Raw genomic sequence first — 9,800 nt, forward strand, 5'->3', positions numbered from 1 at the left:
AATGTTGAATACTTTGTTTATAACATGCTATAATGTATGCATAAGCAGGTATAAGGGCTTTTTTTAAATATATTTGTACAGTATTTGTCAACAATTAGAACTTCTTCTATAAAAGACATATTTCATATTATTCCATCTTCACTATATTTATAGAGCAGCCTTCACTTATGGGTGCCCACAGGTGGATTGATAGTTGTTGACAAAGACATTAATAAACACTTTCTCATGTACAACTACAATATAATGTGTTATGAACCATTTAGGATATTATTTTATAAGTTACTAATTAGGTTCAAACCTCTATTGTCTGTGTCAGTGTAACTGACCACCCAGTCTTATAGATTTGTTTCTTGGAAAATGGTCAATTTCAAGCCTTAAACATGGAATATTTTCTATATTGTATCCTTAAAAGACTTCAAATATAAAAACTTTTTCCACAGCACCTCAAAATTCAAATATATTAAAAAAAGATCTACAGTGCATGCAAGTGTGTTCATTCAAAACAATTGAAAACACATATTACAGGAACTCAATCCAATCAAAATGCTGGAGTCTCTTACCTTGCATCCCTCCGATGATGTACACGGACACAAAGGTAAATTCCGACCCAGAGACATTCTGTTTAGAGATCAACAAACTTAAGCTCCTGTACCACTTTGAATGCTCAGGCATCCCAAACTGCAGATTCAAACCCAGACGTGCATACGACGCATACAAAGAACAGCAAAGAAGAGTCAAAAATCAGAGACGGATCATGGAACGACAGCGTCAACAGCAGGAGTGAAAAGAGTCTTAACCAGATTGTGTTAATCCTCTTTGACACAAAGCATGCACAGACACTGGATGTCCCTCTAATCACCCTGACTGGCAGCCTGACTGAATAAATGGCTGCTTATTTCAGGGCACAGCACAGGAACCGAGCCATTGCACAAAGAGAGAGTTAAACATTGTCAAACAGAAGCAAATATTGATACACAAAGAGCACTGGTCCAATGCAAGATCGTTGGCCTTTCCCCTTAACCGGGGCTCAGAGTAAACCAGAGGATTAAGTCAGACTGAGAAAGAGGATGTAGAAAGGAAACAGAGACTACTAACAGCTTGACTTAGTTGTTTAAAAAAGCATTGCTTGTTAAAAATCATCTATTTCTTAGTAGAATAACAAAAGTCCTGCTGTTTTATTCCCATGAGCCTACATCAATGCAAGATCTAAAGAGCAATGACAGCATTGTGTGCCAGCTCAGCCATTGTTTTCTTTTCCAAAGCACATTACTGCCCAACCCATCAACAAGCACTGCTCATCATCAGCAGTTGGCTTCAGGTTTTTGTACTTTACTTGTCCATTCTTGTCCCCAAAATACTTTTGATCCCTCAACAAAAGTCCCACGTTCCTAAGCACGCTAAGCATCGTTAACTCAACTCATGGAAACATTTTAACAATACAAACAACTGATTTTTAAACTGATGAATGGGCATTTCTTGACCTCAAGTCAGCCATTGGTAATGCATAAAGAACAACCTCCAAAAACTTGAAGCCTGCTGTTTGTCAAAGAAGCTAACAGTGCTAACAGTGCTAACAGTGCTAACAGCGCGAACAGTGCTAACAGCAACCGCACTGACCGAGCTAACAGTGTTATGTACTCTATTGGTATTGGTATCACTTCAATGGCGCTAAATACAAGTTTGGGAGCATTTTGTATTCCCTCTCGATGGCTGAGCTGGCGGCTCGCAGCTAGTGGTGCATATTGCGCTAACAGTGCGTAGCAGCAGCCATGAGCTAGACAGTAGATATTACTCTAGTATACATTTACAGATCAAATAGTTGTTAGCTGCAAATTATTTCGCTGACTAATGATCCTGTATATCGCACCTTTAAGGATACGGCTATCATAACATTTTAAGTGAAATCCAGCCCAAGTAATACAGCCGACAACAGGGACTGAATTGGAGGAAAAGTGCTCTATCAATATATCAATAAAATGAATGAACTGCTTTCTCAGTCTGGCAAAACCCCAAACAGCACGTGTGTAAATTGTGACTGGTCGAACTATTGCATAAGATTAGCAAACACATCCAAGATCAGAGGTCTGTTTGACCCTAGATCTGTTTACAGTGTTCAGTGAGGCACTGTGGGACAGAATAAAGCAGGTCTGATGTTAAAGGGCTGCTCAAACGGTTTAGTATTGCACATCTTTATAGTTGGGGTACGTGTAAGAACCAGATTTATAAAAAAAAAAGAAATGGTCAAAATCAAAAAGGAGCAGAGGTGGAGATACCCTGAATTTAAGCCCCTAATATGAGTCATGTCCTAAATACTCTGGATCCTACACTTCACACATTGCAACTAAACCCTGATTGATAAGAGCCCACATCATTTAAAATCCACACCTCCAGTTTGCAACACAGGCTTTCTGTGAAAAAAAGATTAAGTGTCAAGGCCCAAGCAAAGATACTGTTATTTTCATTATCATGGTATTTTTCTCGTGCTTTGGAAGCTTCTCCAAAGCTACATAGATCATCTTTAAAATGTTCTTTTTACAATATTCAGAGTATTAATATAGCAGATACAACTATTTGATATATGAAGATATTGTGGTGTATTGGCAAACTGAGGAGAGAATGACGTCACTCTCCTTTGTGTGTGTTGTAATCTGAGTTTTAACCAAATGGGTTAACATGAGGTTTGATCTATCAGCTGATGGATGAATGGATGTAAAGTCTACGGCTGTACCAAATGTTTTTTTTATTTTTACATTTTAAGCTTTTATTGAGGTTTTAAAATGAAGCTTTGAATGTCTGTACTCATATTTTATGACGTTAACCTTGAAAAGAAAAATGGGGAAAATATGATTTTGTGTTATTGTTGCTATGTAAATGTAATTCATGGCGCTGTCAGATTGCTGCTAGACCTCCCTGCTTATAAAGATGCATGACTGAGTGCTTCAGCAGAGTGTGAAACGGTGACTAATGCATGCAATGTTTATTTAAGTTATTGATAATAATAATCCAAATGTCAACATTATGAACGAAGCTGCGAACAAGCCGATAAAGTCAGTCTACTAAATTAATTGTCACAGAAATTGTACACTAACTTCATGGAAAAACTATGCTACCTGCCATACAGAGGGGTTTTAGGGCTATTTAACGAACAACTGCTGCATGCTGAAGATGACGCTATGACAGAGGTGAGATTGAACTCCAACAGTAAAGTTGTAAAACAAAAAAAAATGAGCTGAAAATCACTAAAAAGCTGCGAGAAGTCGAAGGGAGCTGCAGGTTCAGCTGACAATTCTCTGTATGTTCCTCACTAAAAGAGACCCGTTTCACATTGTTTTCACGTTCTCATTTGATTCATTGTTATTATGAAAATATTGAGTATGTCCACTTAAAGATCACTACACTTAAAAAACCTTGACTGTGTTCTTGGGTGGCATGGTCTGTGCATGACGCAATGCACTTTCCATCTCACCACACCAGTGAGGAAGCCGTTCAGTTTATGTTGGTGCTCACTCTGTGTACAGAACATAATCCACACGACTGTCAAGTAACTACTGTGCAACACAAACGTCTGTAAGACAGAACAATACCTGGCATGTGGGAAGAGTAGGAATAATCACTGTTGTTGCCAGATGTTTTTCTGATCTATGCCAAAATAACCTGCCCACTTCAAGGTTTTTATTACTTATCATACCTTGGTGGGGATAATGTTTTTTATTTTACTAAAGGTGTAACATTTAAGGCTTAACAAAATCTGATCCTCTGTGGGAATTGTGGATTTGTTGTTATAGCAGCGAATATAAACGTAAGAAAACCAAATAGGAAATGGTGTCATTAAGCATAACACAACTGGCAGTTCCCATACTCTGCTATCACAACATGAGAGGTGGAGATGAGAAAGTATGGGAACAGAGGATTTATGGTTATGGGGGGGGGGGGGGGGGTATAAAAGCAGTAGGACATATATAGACAAGGAATACAATGATTAACACACTGACAGATTGTGTACTTTGGCAAGCAGCGAGCCAGACTCAGTGTGTGTGCGGCTCAAGTATTATCGAAAATGATTTGTAATAGTCGTTTGTGCAACTAAAGCACAAAATAAAGCCCCAAGTCATGTGCAAACATGTTTATCAACGGGGGACCAAAACTGTGCTTTTATACCAAAAGTCCTATTTAATTACTTGATTAAATCCCTATTAAAAAAATATTTTTAAATTGACTAGAGCTGCAATTAAAAGAGTTGAATAATCAATTGAAAGAAAATTCTTCTCTGCAACTATTTTGATAATTAATTAATGTTTCAGTCAAAAATGCCAAATATTTCTCTGGTTCCAGCTTCTCAAAAATAAGGATTTTCACGTTATTGTAAATTAAATGTATTAGGGGTTTAGCTTAAATCTGACATAACAAGGCATTTGAGGATTTATTTTCTTGATAGATTTCTCATGCTGGTTTCCTTTCTGTAGTTTTCCATGATTATCAAATTAATTTATTTGGGCTCTGGATGGTTTGTTGGTAGAAACAAGATGTCATCTAGGCCTTTTTTTTAAATATATTTTGACATCTTATGGAACCAACGTTTAGTTGATTAATTGAGTAAATAATCTGAAGTCAGAGTCAGCTTTAATGGACAGGTTAGTGTGAAAACCAAGGAATCTGACTCCAGTATTATTATTGCTCTCAATGTGCACATAAATACACATAAATATATAAACACAATGATCAACACGATAAATTTGTAAGAAAATAGTGCAAGGGTGCTTGTATAAATATGGAATAAATAATGGCTGACGTAGGTGGTGATGCTTAAATTTATATTGCTAATGATGATATAAACATACTAAAGAACGGAGATTATTTAAACTATGAAATATATATTATACTTGTGAATGATATTGACGTTATATGATTGATTCTCAGTGAGACGCCGTGCAGGAAGAAACTGCTCTTTTGTCTGATTGTTTTTTGCCCACAGTGTTCTGTCGAGCAGAGGGGAGAAGATGAAGCAGGGAATGAACAAAAAAAAAAAAAAAAGTTTCTGCTCGTTTACTGCCTCTGGAGGAATATAAATCAAGAATGGAAGGCAGGCTGGAACTCATGATTTTCTCTGCAGTCCTGACTCTCTGCTGTACTATGCTCCTGTCCTGTTTGGCAGCATATCCAACCCACAGTGATGGATGCACAGAGAACAGAGTGGATAATTGCAGGGTAGAACTGGATCAGCAGCTCCTGAGGCAGGTTGAATTTCTTGAGCTGTAGAAGTAAGTAAATCCTCTGCTGGGCCTTTTGGTGTCTATGTTCTAAAACTACTTTAGGACCTGAGAGATGGTGGATCTCGGAAACCTGAAGGCTTTTACAGCAGAGACAGTGTTGTTCAGAGTGGTGAATCAACAGTTTCCTACTGGGAAATGTCAGAAAATAATGGAAATATCTGCTACAATTTTCTGTAAATCTTCAAATTGCTTGTTTTGTCCAACCAACAGTCAAACAAATATTAAATTCCCAATTATATAAAACAGAGAAATGCAAAAAAAACATCACAATTGAGAAGCTGGAACTAATGAATGTTGGAAAATGGCCATTTTGATGGAATAAATTGCTGATAAAAAGGGGTAACTGCTACAGACACTAATAGCAAACTTGAAATGCATAATAATTCATAGCAGCAGTTCACATCCACTGTTCTTGGACAAATCTGAACTGTATGCTTCCTATTTTAATCTACTGCTGTTATCTCATCTTGTGCATGTATGATAGGATTATGTGTGGGATAATCTCATTTTGACTGTAGATAATGTTCTCCATCACAGCCCACTGGACTGAAAAGTCTTGGCTGGACGAAGATGCAACACACACACACACACACGCGCACGCACACGCACACGCACACAGACAGACTTTTCTGAAGATAAGCACCAAATAAATATTGTGCTAAGCTCCATGAAGCACCACCGTAGGAAGTATCTCACTGCTTGAAACACAGCCCGAGGCTAAGTTTAAGTCTGGAAGGGAGACGTCACGCGAGTTCTCAGAAGACTCTCCGTCTTTAACTCCACAGCAGCGAGACAAAGGGCAAAGGTCGGGTTTCCCTGATTATCCCTGTAGTAATACCACTTCAAGGTTGCTTCTTCACCCAGCAGATCAGCTTACCTACTTTGCGGGTGTTTTGGCCATTGACGTGATGACTCGGTGCAGTGAAACGGGTCAAATTACAGTTCCCTCGTCTGTGGCCAAGGACGGAGAGGTAGGTAGTTTTTAAATGAACTTCAAACTGACATTTCAAAAAAGGGATCAGACGGAGAAAAGGGCACACGGTCCGTCCAATACAAGCTGCTGTGGCTTTTGAAGTTTGTTGAAAATTTTGGTTTGAATTCAGTAAAAACATTTTTAGGAAATGAAATTCCACTTGCTGTCGAAAGAAAGGCATAAAAAAATAGTTTTTCTGTCCAATATTTCAGTTAAATATACAGTATGCATTTTGAGAGAGAATTAAATAAGACACTGATATTAGTCCATGCCTCTATTAAGCTAGTGAACTGTCAAACTGTTACTCAGCCAAACCAAATTAGCCAAGCGCCACTGTTAGCAAACATGACACCACCCCAAAAGGGTTATGTTCCAGTCGGTGCATGCTGGATAGCCTTACAAATACTGCTTTTAACAGTCGTAGTGAGGAGAGCCAAATGGAATAGTTTTGTGAGTCGTGTACGTCCAACTTCCATGACAAACTTTTTTTTTTAATTCATGATGGGTGCATGTGTCACACAAACAAGTTCAGATTAGCTCGCTGCAATGCTTCGGAACATTGAATCCCCCTAAAAATCCGAGTTAAAGTGTGAGGTAACACATCACGTTGCACAATCCTCTGTATTCCCCCCCATTGCTTTTATTGGACTTGATAACAGCTGACAGACAGCCGCACCTACAGCCTAAGTCACGCATGATATTATGATTTTTGGAAAAGGTTTTATAGGTCAGGTAACTCTGAACACACACACCCTGACAGGCATCAAGCTGCAATGTGTTCATCTGAGCCAGTCAGACCAGTCTACATCCATGTCAATTTTTGTCTTTCTCACACACACACACACACACACACACACACACACACACACACACACACACACACACACACACACACACACACACACACACACACACACACACACACACACACACACACACACACACCTGTTTCCTGAATGAACACCACAACAACTGCAAGCTCCTCAGTAAGACTAGTGCGTGGCTACTGGCCCCAGTTTGTGCCTCTCATGTACCACCATGTTTCAGTCCCAGAGCTAAACATCAGATTTCAGGGGAAAATAAACACCTTTTGTTTTCTTTAAAAACCTATAAGAAAATTTAACAACACTTATAAAAGGGTATTTCTTTTAAGATTTGTGATGCTGATGAATTATGTTACACTGCGTTATGTCTTATATTTAGTCTACTTTCATTGGTATAAATGGGGCGGACAAAATATTTTAAATATCTCTCAATAACATGCAAAACAATTCAACATCACCACAAACTGTAGATTCCAAAATGACCATAAAGTACCTCTAAAACAACACTTCCTTCATGAATATAGCATTTTGTGCAGGACTGTTGGATCAGACTGCTGATAAAACATTTTGAAATTATATTGAACGTCCATGTTGTACAAATTGAGCAACAACAAGACACAGTATTTCTGGCAACCCAACGTTTTTTCAGATTAGGAAACTTCAGAAAATCTTTCTTTCATGTAGCAGGATATTGTCTCATCCAGTTAGTCAGAAGTTTGCAGCAACACTTTCAGTAATGGTGATGCATCAGAGGCTCACATTGGGGCTATAAAGTAAGAAAATGATGTATAAATAGACATCTACTACAGCTGACTGAATGACTGCATGTCAGTGGAAGCAGAGCAGCAGTCCCCTCACTCTGCTCACAGACTCCAGAGCACAATAACAAGAGTGCAGTCAGCAGGACTTATTCTGGGACTGCACCGACTTCATGACACGTGCACGAGCTCAGAGCTTGAGCCATATGCGGGTGCATGTTTACAAATAGTTTGACAGCAGGAGGTGAATTAATGAATTATTGATTACAGTGCATTAAGAGGATCACTGGAGTCAGTCTCACTCTCTCTCTCTCACTCTCTCTCTCATTGCATGTGCAGCAGTAGTGTTTTTTTTGGGGGGGGGGTTACCTTCTCGTCCTCGTCCTCGCTCTCTTCCTCCCTCGCAGTCTCCTTGTCTCCCTCCCTCTCACAGTCCGAGAGTTGCGCATCTCCTCCGGCTACACAGACGCAAACGTCCAGCTCAGGCGTCACGCTTTCTCCCTCTGACAACGTGTGCGAGCCGGAGGAGGACTCACTCCCACATGACAGATACTGCTTCTGCTCCATCAGGTGGTGGTGTTGTTGTTGTTGTTTTTAAATACTACTATCACCAATTTCTAATGAAAAAACACGCGCATTGAAAAGACGCGTCAGAAACAAGACGCGCGTCGCTGTTAGTTAATGAGTTAATTGATTAACTCGTTAATTAACCTGTGCGCGCACCTGTCCGGTGAGGTCATTTTCGCAGAGAGTCTCGAGCCCATAAGAGGATATCTGAATAAATACTGATCGATGCTGTTTGATGTGGATGTCACGCGGAGCTCTGCTCTTCAGGTTAAAAAGTCGCCTCCGTCTGTTTTTGGGTGGTGTTGCGCTCCAGTGACTCCATGCTGTCACTGCCTTCATAACGCCAGAGCGCTCCTGGGTAAGCCCCGCCCACTGCGTGCAGGGGGAGGGCCAATCAGATCACGTACCACCATGTTTCAGTCCCACAGCTAAACATCAGGTTTCAGGGGGGAAATAAACACCTTTTCTTTAAAACCTATAAGAAAATTTAACAACACTTATAAAAGGGTATTTCTTTTAAGATTAGTTTCAAAACGGCTCCGATTTGTGATGCTGATGAATTATGTTACACTTATTATTATTATTATATTCCTTTATTGATCCCCATGGGGGAAATTCAAGTGTTGCAGCAGCTCAACTACACAGACACAGACAATAAATACACATACTATACAACTACACAGACAATAAATACACATACTATACAACTACACAGACAATAAATACACATACTATACAACTACACAGACAATAAATACACATACTATACAACTACACAGACAATAAATACACATACTATACAACTAAATACACATACAACTACACAGACAATAAATACACATACTATACAACTACACAGACAATAAATACACATACTATACAACTACACAGACAATAAATACACATACTATACAACTACACAGACAATAAATACACATACTATACAACTACACAGACAATAAATACACATACTATACAACTACACAGACAATAAATACACATACTATACAACTACACAGACAATAAATACACATACTATACTACACAGACAATAAATACACATACTATACAACTACAATAAATACACATACTATACAACTACACAGACACAGACAATAAATACACATACTATACAACAAAATAAAGATAGAACAGGAATAAAAATGTACAGTATATCCACATGGATATACTGTACATTTAACTGCGTTATGTCTTATATTTAGTCTACTTTCATTGATATAAACGGGGCGGACAAAATATTTTAAATATCTCTCAATAACATGCAAAACAATTCAACATCACCACAAACTGTAGATTCCAAAATGACCATAAAGTACCTCTAAAACAACACTTCCTTCATGAATATAGCATTTTGTGCAGGACTGTTGGATCAGACTGCTGATAAAAC

At 38.7% G+C, this 9,800-nt stretch overlaps 1 protein-coding gene across 1 annotated transcript in view; it reads right to left on the minus strand.

Annotated features, from left to right (window-relative positions):
• mast4 (microtubule associated serine/threonine kinase family member 4) overlaps positions 1-8,803 on the minus strand; it is an 88,693-nt gene extending 79,890 nt beyond the window's left edge. The window contains 1 exon segment of the mRNA XM_054613139.1: positions 8,195-8,803. Coding sequence (XP_054469114.1) covers positions 8,195-8,392 — 198 coding nt within the window. The 5' untranslated portion in view covers positions 8,393-8,803.
• Between the last annotated feature and the right edge of the window lie 997 nt (positions 8,804-9,800).

Source organism: Anoplopoma fimbria, chromosome 14 (genome assembly GCF_027596085.1).
Source record: "Anoplopoma fimbria isolate UVic2021 breed Golden Eagle Sablefish chromosome 14, Afim_UVic_2022, whole genome shotgun sequence".
NCBI classification, from domain to species: Eukaryota; Metazoa; Chordata; class Actinopteri; order Perciformes; family Anoplopomatidae; genus Anoplopoma; species Anoplopoma fimbria.